This window comes from Microtus pennsylvanicus, chromosome 21 (assembly GCF_037038515.1).
Source record: "Microtus pennsylvanicus isolate mMicPen1 chromosome 21, mMicPen1.hap1, whole genome shotgun sequence".
Lineage (NCBI taxonomy): Eukaryota > Metazoa > Chordata > Mammalia > Rodentia > Cricetidae > Microtus > Microtus pennsylvanicus.
The window spans coordinates 2,874,974-2,894,911 of NC_134599.1; the positions used below are offsets into that span (position 1 = coordinate 2,874,974).

General features: G+C 40.4%; 1 protein-coding gene across 4 annotated transcripts in view; it reads right to left on the reverse strand.

Annotated features, from left to right (window-relative positions):
- The window catches only part of Rbm33 (RNA binding motif protein 33), a 102,261-nt gene that overhangs the window by 54,870 nt on the left and 27,453 nt on the right, over nt 1–19,938 (reverse strand). For 2 of the 4 annotated variants that reach the window (XM_075955660.1, XM_075955659.1), the window contains exons 6-9: nt 18,664–18,783; nt 11,318–11,489; nt 5,499–5,707; nt 2,419–2,701 (exon numbers count right to left, since the gene is read on the reverse strand). In XM_075955660.1, coding sequence (XP_075811775.1) covers nt 2,419–2,701; nt 5,499–5,707; nt 11,318–11,489; nt 18,664–18,783 — 784 coding nt within the window. The remainder of the gene's footprint in view (nt 1–2,418; nt 2,702–5,498; nt 5,708–11,317; nt 11,490–18,663; nt 18,784–19,938) is intronic. The other 2 variants (XM_075955662.1, XM_075955661.1) reach the window with 1 other exon arrangement.

A 19,938-nucleotide genomic window follows, 5' to 3' on the forward strand; every position in this document is an offset into this window, starting at 1 on the left:
TGACTACTCTCCATAGGAGTCGGGATTCAAACTGAGAACCACTATTCTAGACCCTCTATACACTAGCAATGCCCAATTTGAATCATTAGCCCAGGTCATTTGAAATGGCTGTTGCTCATTAGTCACCAGCACCCTCCCAGATTCTCAGCCTCCCTCCCCTAGTCATCCAATCCACCTGTATCACATGTAGCCTCTCACTGCCTCTTCTGCACTCTCCTATGACCCCCAGCAAGCTGGACACACACTTCTCCCTTGGTGTCCCACAGTCTTCCCTTAAACACCATATTGGTGCAAAAGGCCCTGTAGATCCTGAAAAAGAATTTTAAGTCATCATAAATAAGCTCACATGCATCCTTAGTAATCAAAATTGGGACTACCATTATCAACACATTTTTTTTGCAATAAAAAGTGTGTATATTCCCATATAGCACGTCTCTATCCATGCTTCAGGAACACTTTCTACAGCTTGCAGATTATAGAAAAAAAAAATTCCTGCAAAAAGTCACTGAGATGCTCAAAGAGTATCAGTCAGTTGGGGTGAAGTCAGGAGAACATGGCAGATAACTCAAAACATCATAGGTTAATTTATTCAACGTTGGAAGCACAGGTTGTGCAGTGTAAAATCATTATGGTAAAGAACTGGGCTTTCCCACTGGACAGTGCAGCCGTAAGCACTGCATTTTGTTTTGATTGTTCTCTGTCTAGCCCTGGCTGTTCTGGAACTCACTCTGTAGACCAGGCTAACCTTGAACTCACAGAGAGATTCACCTGCCTCTGCCTCCCAGGTGCTGGGATTATAGGTGTGCACCACCACTGCCTGGCAGGCATTGACTGTCAGTGCATCTTCTCATTTGCTGGCACATGTCTCAGGTAAAATGGCTACACTGAGGCTCACAAGTTATAAAGGAGCAGATGGCCGCAGACAGAGAGCAAACAATGATTATAACCTTTTTGCTGGAGAGTACTCTACTGCACCCTCCCGGTCCAACCACTGAGCTCATTTTCATGCACCATCATGGACTATGCACCTTTCACCACATCATAATCTAATCAAGAAATAGTTTGTTGTTGTTGTTGAATAGAATTGAGACAAAATGAAGTTTGTTTGTTTGGTTTTTTTTCCAGTCAGCTCATGAGGAACCCACCTATGGAGCCTTTATACCTTTCCAGTTTGCTCAAATGCTAAGTGACTATTGAGCAGCACACTGAGCTCTAAGAGTACCCGTTTCAACAACTGCTCTGTCATCACTGTAACTTCTGATGTCTTATGCCGTGCTCTTTCTTGATCCACCACTATACTGCACAGTCACTAGACTAGTGGCTTTGGGGCCAAATGTGTTGTTGATGTTTCCAGTTGTCTCCACAGTGGCCCATTTCTTACTCAGGCAAGAGAATCACTACAGGTTTTTTATGGCCTAACATCTTTTCCATAGTATAAGGATCAAATAAGTAGTAAGAAATCATTAGTAAAAAAAGAGCAAAAAAAAAAAAAGCATTAGAATGATGCATAAACAGAAGCACAGAAAAATGCATTCTACTGGCAAAGGGCCAGTTTCAGCTACGTGAGAACCACAATTCTTTTTTACTCCAGCTTCACATACTATAACCCAGGCACTCCTCCCAGTAAAAAATAAGTCCTTACAGTGGTCCAGACAAGCAGGACCCTATGCACTTCCCTCCTTTTGTCACCCCACAAAGTGTTGATCGTGTCTCTCTTAATTACTTCAAATGCAAGGCTTGTGCTCACTACCAACAACAGCCAGTCCTAGTAGTGTGTACCTCTCCAAGACGTGTGACCATCTTCCCTCATCTGTATCCACTCCCCTCCTGAACTCTGCTCTATTCTTCCTCTTCATCTGGATCTAGATGCCCCACAAGCCCTATTTACCAACCCTGGGTGCTGATGGACTGCCTCTGCCCACAAAGAAGCAAGAACATGGACAGAACTCTTGTCTGCTCTGTTCTCCAACAAAGCCAAGGTGCCTGGAACAGGTGGGACAGACACAGAGGCAACTGTTTCAGAGAAGCTGCTCCCAGCTCCAGTACCTTTTCTGTCATAGCAATACAGTTAACAAATGGAAGCTAGGCTGGTCTTTTCCAGATAACATAAACTAATGAGACACACCGAGGACCTAAGAAGAATACTCATCACTTCCAACATTCTTGCCACGAGACATATAAAGTAAGCATTTAGACCCTTTAACAACTACCTCCAGGTGGGCCTCACACTGACAATGGCACAGTATTTCCATCCAATCACAAAGTAAGAGACAGACATTCTGAAGAAAGGCAATTATAAGCCAAGCTAAATTGTTTCTATGCATCCTTATAGACCTGATTGTGAATCTGCTGCTACTGTGGTGGCTTTGTAAATCTGCTACCAAAGTCCTTCAACACATACCAGGAAAGAACACGCACCTTGAACAGGGGTCACCACTGTCCCCTTGAAGTGTGGATTGATATGGATGTTCTTGGGCTGCTGAGGAGTCACTGGGGGAGGTGTCAGCATCATCCTTGGAGTCTCAATCTGGGGGGGCATGTGCACTCCCTGAGGTGGGGAGGGGTGATGGGGGTGCTGTAAGGGGAGTAGAGGCTGCAGCTGCTGCTGCTGGAAAAGGCTTCTGATTGGCTGCTGCTGAGGTGGTGGCGGTGGTGGAGGAGGCTGTGGCTGTGGAGGAGGGATTAATCTTGGAGAGTGAGCCTGAAAAATCACCAAAAAAGAAAAAGTAACAAATCAACATTTAGAAGAAAACTGAAGTAATGCTGATGTGTTACCACGCTTATACCCATTAACTTCTTAGAAATAAGCTTACATTAACAACCTATACATAAATTGTGTACACAGAATAAACTGTGCAGCACAGTCCTTGGCGAGGAGAGAAAAAAAAATGACAGCCCAAAGCACACAGCATAAATTCTGAAAAATAAAATTCAGCCCAGAAACGCCCGGCTAGCTCAGTCAGTTGAGCATGAGACTCTTAAAATTCAGCCCAGAAAACAAAACTGCCCCTAACAAGCAAAGCTACCCATAGTTTCTAAGCACAGCTAGCCCTGCCTTTCCTTGAGGATACAGGGGACAGATAGGAGAGAACTCCAAAAGCCTGTCTTTAAGAAAGGGTCAGGGCTACAGAAAGCTATTCCAAGAAGCGGCTTTGAGCAAGTGTTATGTGGGCCAAGCCTCCATTGCAGAAAGGAATGTATTGTACAGAGAGAACAACAAACAAACCACAAATGGAGAAAACCAGGAGAAAGGCCGTCCTATTTGGTCAAAAAGCAGGAGAGAGGGGTATAGAATGTAAAAGCAGATGCTAAGAGGACTGGAACCAAAAATAAACAAATAAATGAAAGCATAAAAGTGGCTCCAACCTGCTACAGCCCCTATCTCAAGTCTCCACTGGAAGCCTGGACAGGAAGTAGCAGTCTACTCCTGACAATGCCAGAAAGTTGGATTCAGACGATCTGACTTCAAGAGTTTTACTTCTATCCACAAATCAAATCAGCTATGCTGCCAATTAGTAGTCAAAATTGTGTTCCAAATGAAAACTACAACACACATGGCGAGGAAGCTCCAATGAAGCCTTCTCTAATAAAGTGAATGCTCATCATGGCAGATGAAAAAGATCAACACAGGTCCTGGCAAAAGGCAAATAGCAGAAACAGCCCCAGTCTGATGAAGGACAAGGAGAGACTTCAGTGGAAAAAGAAGATTATAAAGTTAAATTGTATATGCTCATTGGTGGGCTGTCTTTCCTCAGAAAGGATGTTCCTCAAGATACAGGAACCAATAAACCTGAACTCTCCTATTCTCAGAATCGAGGACACACCTTTCTGCCTTTATGTACACAAGTGTGTAGTGCACAAAATTGGGAAATTGTTGTGTTGCTGAGCTCACTGAGAGGCTGCCACTGAAACTGGAGGGTGCCTCTTCCCCATTTCAGATCCTAGTATGTTTGTTGCCCTCTAACTTTTTGACAAAGAGGAAAGAGAACAGCAAACTGCCCAAGACTAAAAACATCATGTTACTGAGATATATAATAGCTAGCAGGTAAACCATTTCTAACAGATCTTACCATTGTTATCCTATGATATAAAATATAAAATAGCTAAAATATCCACAGTGTAAAGGACAGATAGGAATTTTAGACGTGGGGCGCGTATCAATCAAGAAAGAGTTAAATTGGAAACGCTACATAATTTCCTTGGCTAGTTTCTGCTGGATGCTGTGAGCCCAATTTAAATGCACAGCTGCTGGTCAGACTCAGTCTAGCGGCTGTTTGGTGGCCATGCAACCCACCAGGTGGTCAGTCACACCAGGAGCCTAAGGCACAGCTATTGTATCAGGATGCGGGTTACCTTTGCTTTCTGACTGCCTGTCAATATTACCTCCAACCCTCCCTCCACTCACCTCCCTCACCTGTAAATTGAAAAAAGAGTTCTGTAGCACTTGTGATGATACAAAACCAGGCTGGATAACTTATTTACCCTGATGGAAAACCGACCAACTGTGTGCAAAAGAGCTATGTACTGATGTCACAAAACTTTCAAGTGCTATCATTTTCTTCCCTTGAGGTACATTAAAACTAGATTCATACAAGACCAACAATCACCCTTTCTACTGCATCATCTCAACAATTGATGGTACCCGAAGCATTGTTAACAAAGGCCAAGTGTAGGCAGCAAGCCTCAGAAGGGTATGTGGTATACACTAGGGACACATCTTGCATTATGTTTCTTCCTAACACTGACTTCCAAAGGAGAAAGCCATGAAGTTTACCTCTAGCTGACAAAAGGACAACAAACACTATGACTCCTATCTTTGCTTCTGAGACATCCCAGAAGACATTTATCCAAGTTTAACTACATAATTCAGTCTCAGGTCATGAACAGCTTTATAAGATACAATAATTAAGAAAATCTGATACTAAAGGGAAAATCTATATATATATAAAAAAACCACTTTATGAGTATGGCCTAGAGTCTATCTGTATTAACATCAGCATATCAAAAACTTGCGAGGGTGTCACTGATATAAAGGAGAACAGCAGGGTTCCACTGCAGCCACACAAGCCACCAATGCAAGTTCAATGAAAGCACTGAGGTGAATTTTTTCTAATTTATTTTTATTTCATGTTCATTGGTGTTTTGCCTACCTGTATGTCTGTGTGAGGGTATCAGGCCCCCTGGAACTAGAGTTACAAACAGGTGAGAGCTGCCATGGGGGTGCTGGAAATTGAATCCAGGTCCTCTGGAAGTGCAGCAAGGGCTCTTAACCACTGAGCCATCTCTCCAGCCCTGAGGTGGATTTTTTAACTACCCAATAATAGAAGGAGTAAATCTTTAAATTACAAATCATACCATAAACCAAAACCCAGAACTTCAACCACTGCTTCTACTGCTTCAGTGTCATTTCAGAAAAGGTGAGTGTGAATTGTGTGACTCACAGGAGTGTTTTTATTGCTCCAAAACTGTTAAATACAGCAATAAAACCCCATACTTACCACAACAGGAGGCTGTGTAGGAAGTAGGGCGGGCCTGTGCTCCTTCATCCTTCCCCTCTCAGTGTTCTCTCGCCTCTGGTCTCCCATTCCACGGCACATCAGAGAGCCTCCTCGCCTTCCTCCCCGCCGGGAACCATAACGTCCCTGCTTATGCTGTCGCTCTCTTTCTTCAAATTCAAGCAATGCAGCTTTGGCTTCTGCTGAAAGCTCTATGTAAGAAGATGAACAGGTGTTAAATGAAGCCCATACTACATATATCTATTGAAAGAGAACAGTAAGAACCAAGTAGCAATCTCTCGAAACATAAATCATCTATCAATCTTAAAATGCTTTCACTTTCACAGTGTGCCAAGTGAATATAAAAAGCAGCCAATATTTACAGAGCAGTACAGTTGGAAACTCTCCTCCTCTACTACTGGGATACAATTAGACCAGTAAGAAAATGCCACTAGCCAGGCATGGGAGAACATACCTTTCTTTAGTCCCAGCACCTGGGAGGCAAAGGTAGGCAGATCTACATTGAATTCGAGGCCAGCCTGGTCTACAGAGTGAGCTCCAGGGCAGTCAGGGCAACCCAGTCTACAAAAATAACAACAACAACGGAAGGAAGGAAGGAAGGAAGGAAGGAAGGAAGGAAGGAAGGAAGGAAGGAAGGAAGGAAGGAAGGAAGGAAGGAAGGAAACAGAAAAGAAAATGCTACTAATGAGCAATGGCACAGAATCAGGAAAAAATACTCTGAGTGTTCTGATGTAAATCAAAGCCACTACTGACCTTCTAAAGCAAAATTATTAAAGATAATTCCTAAAGAATGAACATTGCATTCACTTTAAACTTTTATATTCATTAGTATATATGTCAGGCTATAAAAAGACCATTGTGTGTCTACACAATCAGATATGGATACCATGTCAAAAGAGAAGAAAAGCCATGCAAAGAAAAGCTGGCTACTTTAAACACTGCAGGAACCTTCACATAGCCACTTGTGTCTCTCCCATGCTTCAGGGAACAATAAACACGACCCTAAGAACCTTCCAATAGCACATTATTCTAAGCCCCTAAGGGGGAAGAGCCCTTTCATCCAAACAGGGTCCCTTTCTTTTACAGTAGTGTCTAAATGTGGCAATACATGTTTTAATAGTAAATGTGTATTTTGTCAAAACATCACTAAACACTACTGGAAGCCTTTCTTCTCTACTGGGGAGAGATTTTAATAATCTGTAAGTTATGATTTATTTTCTTGAAAATGTTGATATGGTATCCCATCTCTTTCAAATGAATATGAACCTACTAGAAAGAAAACGTAATAATCTCGCTGTAACTAGCAGAGATTTTTATTTTAATCTTGACTACATGATTGTTTCACACACACATTTTACGCAGTGAATCAGCAATTATTTTTCTAGTGGTTCTGAGTGTCAAGATTAATTTTACTATCCTCAGTAATAAAATGGTTTCAAATGACATCTTTAATCAGCAAGGAAAAATGCTCTCCTCCAATTGAGACAAGCTGTCACAAAAGGTCACCAAAATATGACAGGACAGAAATTACATTTGTAACTTCAACTGAAATGTTAATTTCCCCATAAGTGTTTTCTGAACTATGTCCAGATCCTAGAGTAAAGAGATATATTATAAAGTAACTATAATTATACTACCCTATCCTTTTTTTAACTAGTAACATATTTGCTTCCAAATACTAGAGTAGCTAGAAATGGATAGATACTTATGGAATACAGTTTGGCAAATCAAAATGGCAAATCTCAAAAGATAACTGAACCCCCCAAAACTTTTAAAATCAACAAAAAACAAGGACTATAGTATTAACAGGTGAGTATGTGGCTACTAGCATTAACAACTCCCACTGCCACTAGATCAAAGGTTCTTCCCAAAGGTCTTTGGTCATCAATGAAGGCAGCCAGGGTGTTAGTTCAACAGAACTAGAAGTAAGGATTGCCAAGCAGTTCTTTAAGCTAAAGCAATAAAAAGTAATTTAACATGATGCATGTGGCCAGTGAGGCTGAACAAAAAAAAAAAAAAAAAATCAGAGTGAACAAAAAGCTTAGCTTCAAAAAATAAAAAGCACTTTCCCTCCCAGCCCACACTACTTTTAAAGACCGTCCAAGTCCACGTCTGCTTTCTTGAGCACAAGAGAAGCCACTGCTCTTTACTTCCAGGTTCAGCCTAGAGAAAAAATGGTCAAAGTGTCCATGTGTAGAGCACACCCTGGCATTTTCATACACAATGAACAAACCCTTCACACACTTGGTCTACAATCTTGCTCAACTGGGCTCTACCACCGACACCAGTGACATCATCTGCACAGAATAATTTATGTTCTGAATTCACAGTTGGCGTCATCCTTGGCAAAACAGAAAAAAGTATTTTTTAACCAGTTTTCTGTAAGGTTAACTTATAGAATCCTGACTGAGAAAAAGGATAATCAATTAAGTAATACTAACTTAAATGAAAGCCCCAAAGTATACTTTTAACCCAGCCGGAAGCAAATACCCCAATCAAAACCTGACATACAGCTCTTTAAGAGTGGAGAGAGTCATGTGTGTGAATTAGTGCTCTTCACACGAGGGTACATTGTGTTTGAAAGTGACCAAACTCCCTTCTAGATCTCAAAAAGAACTCATCACTCACTTCACACACGTGCTTTCAGAGTCAGAAATGGGCGGTACCATGGCAGCATCTGATTATTCTTTAAAGAACAAAAGATTCTCAACATTAATAAAGGCTATCTATCACTAAGGTAGTAAGCTGTTATTTGTGGGCTGCAGAGATGATCAGGAGTTAAGAACACTCACTGGCTGCTCTTCAAGAGCACTGGGGTTCAATCCCAGCAACCACTTGGTGGCTTATCATCATCTCCAACTCCAATTCCAGAGGACCTGGGTTCAATTCCCAGCGCCCACATGGCCACTCATAAGCACCCCAATTCCAGTGGATCCTGCCCCCTTTTCTAAGCTCCCGAAGCACTAACAAAATATGATACACGTACACACATTCAGGCAAACACTCAAAACACAAAAAATAAATCTAATTTTTAAAAGTTTTTATTTGTAAACAAAATGACAAAAATAAATAAATCAACTGTCCAAAAACTATATATCACCAGAGAATACAGGGTCTCTAGTAGAAACACACTTTTATCTCAGTATAAAAGCAGGCAAACTGCTTTACAATTCAATAAACTCCATATTGGGCTAGGGACACAAGCTAACAGGTCCAGCTCTCTTTCTCATCAAGTTATGTATACACCTACTCTATCTGGGAAAGTGCGAGCCCTAACAGGAAGCTCTTTCAGGAAACCAGTCTTCTGATGGGTGGTGATATCTCTGCATATTGAGAATGACCCCAACTTTGAAGTTATTGGTAAACAGGGTCTCATTGTGTTAGGCCTGGATGTCCTGGAACTCACTATGAAGACCAAGTTGGCCTCGAACTCACAAAAATCTGTCTGTCTCTACCTTCAAAGTGCTAGTATTAAATGCATTTTCCACCACCACTCAGTGAAACAAAACTTTTCTTTGTCTAATTACCTAGCCAAATTACCACATTCTACAAAAATACTCCTAGTCCTTTTTAGAAGGACGGTAAACAATCCAATTATTTACCCTTATAGCACTGTTTGTAAGGGTTCCAAGCCCTCTTTTCCCAAGAGTTCCAAGGGTGTAACTTGTCTACAACAAAACAACACCCCAAGCCTTTGTCTCTAAAGACAACTAGTTAACAGGTGTCAGGTAACTTGAAAAGAAAGCAGACTTGATAGATTTCTGAATAAAGAAAAGTATAAATAACTCAGAAAAGAAAGGAAGAAGGCAAAGATGCTGAAAAAGGGATGTACGAAACAAAAGTACAAATACAGACAAATGGAATGTTTCAGGACAACCATACTCACATCCTCGGAAGGAAATAAAATGAATACTAACAACTATGACAATGAATTGGAACTATATTAGTGAATGAGGGCAGCTTAGTGTTCACCCAGAGAATTTGTATGTGCCCCTGAAACATGCTGCTTGCTCCCATTTAGTGGCAAAAAACAACCATGTTGTGTTTTGAATGAAAATGGCCCTTATAGGTTAAGTAGTGGGGGAAGCCCCAAGTGAATCAATTCCTGAGAGAGTTGAGATGCACATGACCATTTCAAGGACTCCAGGGCCAACTGACCAGGGAAAGTTGGCAAAAATCATTACACCCATGTGGGTTTGGCTCAAGAGAAGTGGCAAAACTTTCCTTTGAGTCAGAGTCCAAGTATGAACAACTGATCTGTGTAGGCAAAGGCTATCAGCTTCCTCCTCCCAGATATTTATTTATAGCCTGAGGCTGCTCCCCTACACAGATTTCCTACCAAGACTAGCTAGCCCCTTCCCCTGTGTTCAACATAACGAAAAAGTTGAGGTTCCAAGTAGCTGGAGGTATCTCAAGGTAATGTTAGAACCTCACCTGATCCCAGCTTCACTGTATGTGTGTCTGTCTTTTCTTCATTTCCTAACTGTTCCTAGCTTTGAACGACAAGGTACATAAGCTCAGATATTTGAATGCTTGATCCCAGTTGGTGGAACTGTTTGGGAAGGATTAGGAGATGTGGCCTTGTTGGACAGGTGTGTCACTAGGGGTAGAATCTGAGGTGTCAGATGACTCACACCATACTAATGTCTGTGCTGCTCTCTCTGGCTCCTATCTGTGGATCAGGACTTGAGCTCTTAGCTGTTCCTGCCACCATGTCTTTGCTTTGCCATCATGAGCTCAAACCCTCTAAAACTGTAAGTCCAACAACATTTTTTTTAAGTTGCTCTGACCATAGAATTGTCACAGCAATAGAAAATAACTATTACAAACCAATACACACACACACATACATATACAGAAAGGCAAAGACAGAGACAGACAGACAGACAGTCAAGACACAGACATATATCATCAAGGTAATGATGAGGCCTTGATCTTGATTTTTACTCTGACCTAAATAGGAAGGCAGGTAGACCCTGCTGTCCTGTGAGCCTTGCCTTCCTCCTTAGAAAGTCAAACCCTGGTACTCCTGTTCTTAAAAAGTCCAAGCAGCACACTGAAAATGCAATCTTCCTAGGCACTGCCTGGGTCTAAAGACTCAAAATGGCTACTTTCAAAAACCTAAATGTCTATAAGACAAATGCTTCTACCACTAAGCAACATTTCCAGGCCATGGGGTGACTGTGGCACTCCAATCAAATCCAATGATCAAGTGGAAAATGACACAAACTGTAGGTGGGGTAGGGTCACTGCTGTCACCCAGCAACAGTCTGAGGAAGGGCTTCAACAGCAGACTCTTAACATCCAGTTAATGATCTCCATAAGTTAATCACTGAACACTCAGGAACAAGAGACAAAGAGAACCCAAAAAGATGACTACAAGGATTTTACAAATGCAAAATAAAACCAATTTAGCACTGGCTACCTGAGGGACAGCCTAGTAGATAATAGCCAGCATCCCTGCCAAGGATAAGGATCCCCATGCCACACCTCAGTACACCCAGGAACACAGGGCATGAAGGAGAGTAGCTTTAGGTCATATACTCCCAAAGAAAACTACTAAAAAAATACTTTTAAATATTTCATTCAAACACTCATAACACAGAAGTGGTTGTGTGGCAGAATGACGAACACAGCACATCTGAGCACCAGCCTCCCATATATCACACACCCTCAACAACAATCACAGGAAGATATAGAGGTATCTGCAGTAGAAACGAAGATGGGGGAAACAGGCCAGAAAAAAAGGAGCAAGGGGGAGAAAAGAAAAAAATTACCCACAGGTCAAAACCAAAAATTACCCAAAGTTTCTGGAATGTTCCTTCTTTCTCTAGTTACATCAGAGAGCCTAATAATTGTTCCTTCTTTCCTTTCAGTTTTGAAACGCAATCTTCCAGATTCTTCATCGTCGTCATCTTCTTCATCTGACTCTTCTTTTATGTCTTTCTGGAGTTCTAAGGTTTCCATTCCTCCCTAGAAGCACACAGGAAAAACAGGGAGAGGTAAGTCCATAGCCACATAAAATGTAAGTATACTTCAAAGATCCTAGAAAAAGGCTACGTGAAACATGAAGCCAACTCCAGTGGGAGGAAAACTTCAAATATTAAAAGAAATTTACTTTTAGAAAACCCTCAAATTCCTGCCTGTGATCTCCGCACTGCTGCTACTCGTACTTGCCAGAACAGACACTGGTTAAATATCCCTGCTGCCTGACATCTAGTCCAGACCACAGCAGAATTCCCACAAGCTAACATCTGTAACACTAGAGTTAGCAGCACAGAATCCATCTTATAGCTGCAATGGCTACTTTCAGCCATGTAAGCTGAACAGTTTACAGTCCCTAACCACATACTTTGACCTTTTGTCAGCTGTCCCTGTCAGTTTTGGAGTTTGTGGCTGCTTGCTCCTGTTCTAGCCTTCACAACACTTCTTCATCACGAACCCTCCCCAACCCTCCCCCTTCCTATTTACTTCATGCTTGTTGTTTAGTGTTAACTTACCACACACTTAGTGCTGAGACCAGTAAAAGACAAAATCATTTCTTCTCCACTTCTCTATACTAAATAAAACCAAGTTCTATTTTAGCAGAGTCCCTTACAAAAATTCCCTCCAGTGCCAACCTAAACTAAAGCACATTTTTCATACAATTTTTCCTTCTGAGCTCCTGAGCACTATCACCTCCCTCTTAGGTCAGTCTCAGTAGCACACTGGCAGATGAAGACAAGCATGCACCGAGTACAGGGTTCATTTAAACACTCTCTACCAGTGTAATAAAAAAAAAAAAACACAGCTTGCTTTTTCATTGTCATGAATGAATGATTCTTTATTCTTAAAAGAAACAAAGACACACTATTAGAAAATACATAAGAAGTTAAACCTACAGACAATCACTGTAAATTTCCTTTCCCAGACATTCTCAACGTGAAAAGCTAACTATAAAAATAGTACCATTGGTTCTAGGAATACAAATGCCACTTTCAGTATGACTATGACTTTTCAGTGCTGTGAGGAACAACATGCTGGAAAATTCTGCAGCCCCAGAATTTCACATTCTTGTTAGTGTAACACTACCTTTCCTGCATCACTGTATAAAATCTGAAAATAGAGTAAGTCAGATCTATGATGAGTCCTCAAGGCACCAAGGCCACAATGTCCCTGTTGTACCTCTGCTTAGGCAGGACTGCTCTCTGTTAGCATGTACCCCAGTGACTGGAAATCCCGTTCAAAAGCAGATTCAGACCTGGGAGGTCCAGAGCGGGACCTGAGAGTCCACATTCCTCACAAGCTCCCAGGGAGGCCAACTCTTGGATACACAGACCACATTCAGTAATATGCCACAGCAAAGAAATCATATCCACCAAAGCAAAGACTTTATTGTGGCAATTATATTAACCATATGATTACAATAGACATAAAGAAGGGATTACTAAAATTTGGTATTAATTAGAAGATCACCACCAAACTAGAATCAAAAAGAACATCTTCAATCTGAGAACAAAACTTAAGCTAGCACTTAGTGTCTTGGCTCCCAGCACTATATATACAGCAGGAAAGTCTGCTTTGAAGCTAGTCTTCTGCTGTAAGTAGCACTTGCACCGAGTCAGTAAGGTAGAGTAAATAAAAGGATTCTAATTACAGTGAAAGAAGTAAAATGTTTTTATTAACAGGTAAAATTATTAAAAATAAAATAACCTACGGGCTGAAGAGACATCTCAGTGTTTAAAAGTACATACTGTTCTATCAAAGGAACTAAACTGAGTTTTCAGCACCCACATCAGGTGACTTACAAACACCAGTAACTCCAGCACGGGCAGACCATATACACTCTTCTGGTATCCCTTGGGCACATGCGCTCATGTACATAACCAAACACACACACACACACACACACACACACACACACACACACACACACACACACACGGGCGCGCGCGCGCACACATGGAGCAGTATAAAAATAAAGCCTTTAAAAATTAAAATAAACTTAAAATAATGAACCTGTTTATTTTGATCTAACGACACATGGCCATCTCTATGAAAACCCTAGCAGGACTTCTAGCAGATACTGACAAATACAATACACAAAAGAATCTTAGAAAAGAATAAAGTTGGTGGGTTTGCACTACCTGGTTTCATGTTCCATTATTCCAACCTGCTGTACTGTTAACATACAGACTTTATAAAAACAAATTAATGGAGTAGAAGCGCCTGAGGGTAAAAAGTCGGTTGACAACACAAAGACTACATTGGATGGGAAGGAAGCCTTCATACCAGGGGAAGAACTGGAAAAACCTTTTTTATTTAAAAACAATGGATTGCTCTCATACTTCAAATGCTATTAGACAAGGCAGTCTCTAGCTCTAAACTAACAGTAGCTAATGACACAAAGCTTCCACAAGAAAAGAGCAAGCCAATTTTATAGTCTTGGGTAGTCAAAATTTTCTTAGGGAAAAAAAAACCCACTTAATCATCATTTAACTTATTTTCTACTTAAAAAAAATAAATTTGAATACTGGGGAGATGACTCAACAGAAGACCCGGGAGGTCTGATGTCCTCTCTTTTGACCTCCAAAGGCATTGCACACACATGGCACACCAGCATGTATTATAGACAAAACTCCCATATAATAAAGACATTTTTAAAAACTTAAATTTGTTTACAGCCACATCACCCTGAATACACCTTATCTTATTTAAAAAACTTAAAATTAAGAAAATTAAACATAATTTGGAGGTTCAGAAAAAAATTTTCACAGTCTGCCAATGGACTTGATATCTAGAATATATACACACTATCTGTTAATGTATTATCTCAATTATAGACACTAAGAAAATAAACACAAATTATATTGTCTATGTAGAGTACAAATATATAAGCAATCTATTTTGAAGACCTTATACAGTTTGTAGCTTATATAAATAAGAGATAACCTACTTTAAAGAAAAGGCAGCTAAAACCAAACCAATGGACTATATAAAGTCGAAAAGAATATATGAACAGTACTCAATATCATTAGCCATCAAAGAAATGCAAACAAAACCCACAATGATGCAGTCATTGAAGGGTGAAGGAAAAAACTGATACCAAATAAGAAGGAACAATGAGAACTCTCACCAGATGAAGGGTATAAAATGGCACAATCGCTTCTGGAAAACAATTTGGTAATTACCTTAAAATAGATAAGGATGGATGGATGGATGGATGGATGGATGGATAGATAGATAGATAGATAGATAGATAGATAGATAGATAGATAGATAGATAGATAGATAGATAGGCACCATGCTAGTCAGATAGATAGATAGATAGATAGATAGATAGATAGATAGATAGATAGATAGATAGATAGACAGACAGACAGACAAGCACCATGCTAGTCTAGCTCAGTAATTCTACCAATACCTAACAAAACAAAAATGTATATCCACAAAATGTGAGCATTCATCCATAACACACACAAAAAAAAACTAGAAACAATCCAAATATCTAACAAGAGGAAAAGAAACAATAAGGCATATCAATAAACAGAATAATTATTGCTACATGTAAGTATTTGAATTAATTCAAAACTATGTTAAGCAAAAACAGCTACGTGAGGTTATGGGTGTAGCTCAGTGGCATAGCCCTTGTTTAACATGCTTGAGATTCTATGTTCAATCCCAATATCACAAAAACAAAGGGGGGGGGGGGAGCAGGTAAACACTAAGGTGAACTTCTAGTATAATTAGATCAAGTAGGGTGGAGAAGTATTAGCCTCTGTAAAGCCAAGACTTTAAGAAAAAAGCCCAGTGTTTCCTAGCTTAAGACATTTATTTGCATTGGGTGCCAATATCAGGGCTTTAAAAGACTCCTCTCACCTTACCTCTGAGCCCTTCCTTAGGTTGAATATGACTTTTTGTACTTTGTGTCTCACTATCACTCTTTGAAATAAATTAAAACTTAGGGGGAAAAAATGAGATCAGTGTAAGACTCTTCACCCCAACTGTGCAGTTATTGAAGAATGTGTCTTACTGGGTGCTAATATCAGGGCTCTAAAGGACTACTCAGATCTTTTTCTTTTTGAGTTTGTCCGTGTTCCTTCCCCAGATATTTTATGAGAATCTCCTAATAAACACCACTATTAACTTTAGTTTACAATGAAAACATTCTAACTCAATTAGAAATTCCTATGACCTCATTAACTGAAATCCTATCAAAGCACTTCAGGAAGCTCCCTACAATCTTATTTAAACTTCTCAGCATCCTGAAATATCCTCCTGTGTCTTTACAGATACAGGCCTCTTATAAAGACATGTAATACAGTGTGACTAATGCTAGAAGGGGTTCCTATCTTTTCCCTAGAAGTCTTTCTTTTAATTCCAAGCAATCTGTCTGTCTCTATGAATACCAACTCTGCTTCATACTTGTTTGTCCTGAAATTCTTTCTTGTGGTGAAGTCAAGAATCCCAGTTTCACCTAACTAGAAGGAAGTCTCAGAAAAGAAATTAGGCTGCTGTAGGTGGTTGTGCAGAGCTGTGTTCCTGACTTGCACCCCACCGCTGCTGACAAGATGGTAAGATGGGTATATGCATGAATAAAAACTTATAATCAGTTGATATCTATATGACTGACTCACTGAATATAAACTATTACTCTGCATGCGTGTGTGGGAGTGGGTGGCATGCACACACACACACATATGCCAGAGGAGGTCTCTGGGTGTCTTCTATCAATCTCTCCCTTAACCCCATAGACAGGGTCTTCTATCTTACTAGAGAACTCTGAGGATCCACTTTTCTATTTAACACTCCAATAATGGCATAACAGAAAGCTCTGGTCATGACTAAACAATCCCATAGTCTAAAAGCAAACACTATGGTTACTTTATCTTCAGACTTTTGACTATTTGTTTTTAGAATTACAAGAAATTTAGATACAGAAGAGTATGGCAAAGCTGAGAGCAAAACATATTGCCTAGCACTTTTTACTTAATTAGACGTATATTCCCATGCTGGACAGCAAAAGGAAGATATGAGTTCCTCTCTTACGGGGCCACTAAGGTAACTTAATGGAATGCTTACACTGCCAACACAAACATGTACTAGGGCTTTGAATCCATCTTAGATTATCCCTTTAAATAAATTCATTAAAGTAGAAGTGTTGAGTCAAAGGACAACATACTTCTGGGTTGTTGAGTCTGTCAAGGACAGTGAGGGTGTTGAAAACTAGCAAAGTGGTCTAACAGAGACTCGTGGAAGACATGGAAAGACCAAGACTTGGTGGAACTGGGCTGAATCATGAGTCACCTCCCCAGCAACAGCACTTCCCTGAGGCCCTGCTGCAGGGCCCTGTGATCACATCCAGAGGGATCAATGCTTAAGGATGAACTCAACGTGGGACCTCTATTCTGACCTAAACAGACCTGCCCTGGAAGAAGATCCTTTCTTTCAAGGTCACTGGGTACAGGAACACACCTGGACAGAGATTGATTCTACAACAAAGACCAAGTAGTTACCTGTTCACAAATATGCAGATTTCAGAGAAATGCGTTTATGACATTTCTAGCACACATTTCCCAACAAAGACTACATCTCCCAATAATCTCAGGTTCTGCCAATATTAAAATATTAATTAAATATTTTATTATTAAAATTTATTATTTTATTATTAAAATTTAAAATATTAAAATTAAAATAGATTTAATCCTTACCTTACTAAATATATTTTCATGTGCTTATAGCTCATTTGTTTATCCTGCAGAGACACGTGTGTCATATGCACCAAACTTCTCCTTTCTAAACTTTGACCACCCAAAGACTTCCTTGGCAGCTTTTCAGCTGCTCTGAAACCTGTCAGATCTTGATTTCTATCTCAAGTATTCCTGTAGGCCTGAGCAAACTGGGTAAACAGTGTGCTGGGGAGAAAGATACTGAAAGCTATGAGGCAACCAGGCTGCTTGTCCTGTGTCTCCAATTTTGCCATGGGACCGTGGATTAGAAACCTTTTTCTGTAACTACACAATCAGGGTGAAGAGTCTCTTCCATTAGTCTCAGTTTGTTCTCTATGTTTTAATTTATTTCTAAGAGTGAGAATAAGATACAAAGTACAAAAGAAAAAGTCCAAATTCTGCTTAAGGGAAAGGTTCCTGTTTTATACCTAGCACTCACGAGGTAAGGTTGGGAGGAGTCTTTTAAAGCCCTAATATTAACACCCAATGCAAATAAAATGGCTTAAGCCAGGAAACACTGGCTTTTGCTTATCTTTTCTCTGGCAGGCAAGAAAAAACATTAAGGAAATTATTGGAGGAAACAAATGTTAACTTCTAAGAAAGTTCCCAGGGCTAAGATTTCATAACCTGTTACAGACCTAACCACAGTGCCTACCAGTTCTCAGAAGAGAACAGCTCAGACCAACCAGAGACCCACTGTTCTTTCAAGAGTACTTCAGGGGTCATTTCTTCAATTCAGCCTCAGCCATAGACCCTCCTCAACAAGCCCCTTCCATACTCCTGGGATCTGTCACTTTTTGCTGTACATAATGGTAATTTTTAACAACTTCTTCCTATGGGGGGTAGAAACCCAGGATTGTCACTGTTTCTTCAACACCTAAGACAGAAGCTAAAACAGAAAACCTTGCATTGTTTCTTGAATAATGGTCCAAATAAGCTAATATAAACTAATTAAAATAATTACAGCACTGATTTCAAGGCACTGATAACAAAAGTCAGCCCTAAAACTCACTTTCAACACTACCACTTGGGCCAGCTGCTATACTCAGCAGGAGAAGCACTTGTTGTAAAGGCCTGACCCTTCAAAACCCAAAAAATGGTAAAAGGAGAGAAGAGACTCCACAAGCTGTCCTCTGACTGTCTGACCACATGTGTGCCATGAAGAGACACTTACAGGCAAACACACACACACACACACACACACACAATAAACACACAATAAAAACAAGCATTTAAAAAGACAAGCATTGCTGATCCAGGATACATACTTCTCACAGGCACCAGGCACCACAACTCACCTCTCTAGGTACAGACTTGGGTTTCTACTACAATGCACAGTTCACACATGCATCACCTTTGCACTAATACTTAAGAAAAAAATTCTTGTTTTAAATCTGGAAGGAAAGAAACTCAGGAAACTGTAGAAGTTGAACAAGTACCTCGTGGGTCTCAGAAGCAACCTGGGAATCAGTAATCTCATCTAAGTCATCTTCAGCCTCACAGTCTTCCCGCACTTGCAGCCCTTGTTGCCCACCATAAGCCTGCAAGTATTCTTCATCCTAACGGCCATTAAAGAGAAGAAACATTTTTCTCACAAAGCTTTTGGGTGTTTTCAACCACTTTTCATGTACGATTCATGTGGAGTTATTCTAACACACTCTACTGTGGTGATGGCCTGACCGAGCATACAGCATAGGAGCTTCTTCTGCAAGGTCATGCAAACCAAGCGTACATGGTGGTCCAGAAATGAGGAGAATAACAATGGCTCAGCTTCATAACCAAGCCCCTGCTGCACCCAAATGAGAAAAGCCTTACAAAAACCAGGCTTGTGTGCTCACTGAGAAGCTTGGAAGCAGCAGGTGGTCACCTATGTTCCTCGACAACTTAAGGTCAACAGAAACATTAGGAGCAGGGCAATTTGACAGAGCAAAGTGCTTTTCAGGCATCACACTACAGTGGACTATTCATCAGGCCTTTCTTCCCTTGGGTGAAAGGATGATTCCATGTTTTTCATGAAATGGAAAGGGCTTATCAGTAGGCAAGTTTGTCCCTTTTGGGCTGAGGCAATGTAAGCAGGCAAGGTGACTGGAGATCACCACACTGGCAAGAAAGCAGACTGCTGCTGGCATTACCAACAAGTAATGAGGTAGAGAAAACTGACCCACCTGCTTCTCAAGACGATCCTAACACTGCAATCCACTTTGCACAAAAACTATTAGCATCCCATCAAAAAGAAGTGGAGATGCTAATCAACATTTCAGTCAAATAACACAATGGAATAGTCAGCTACTCTCTACACAAATAGTAAATTTAAACTCGATTTTACAAAACAATGTTTTATGAAATCTCATTTGGTGCTGACGTCACAGTGAATACACCCTCATGTCACCAACAAATACTATTCTGTTGGCTACTGAACAATACAGTTCTTGCTGTATTGCTACCAGAGTACAAATTGTAAGATGAAATTATGTTCATCAACAATAATGCCTGCAAAATTCACTTAACACAACAGAACAGCTATGCTGACCAGTCTTTCAACATCTCTGGGATCTCCCTTTCTTCAAAGGTGACACAATCCCTTCTAGTTACAAAGTCTGTGGTCTTAAGGATTTAACAAATGCATGGTTTTACAGGTGGGCTCTCACAAGAAAGCACATGCTTGTGAGGGTCACATTTCAGAGTTAAGTCTGGCTTTAGAGAAGAGGCTGACA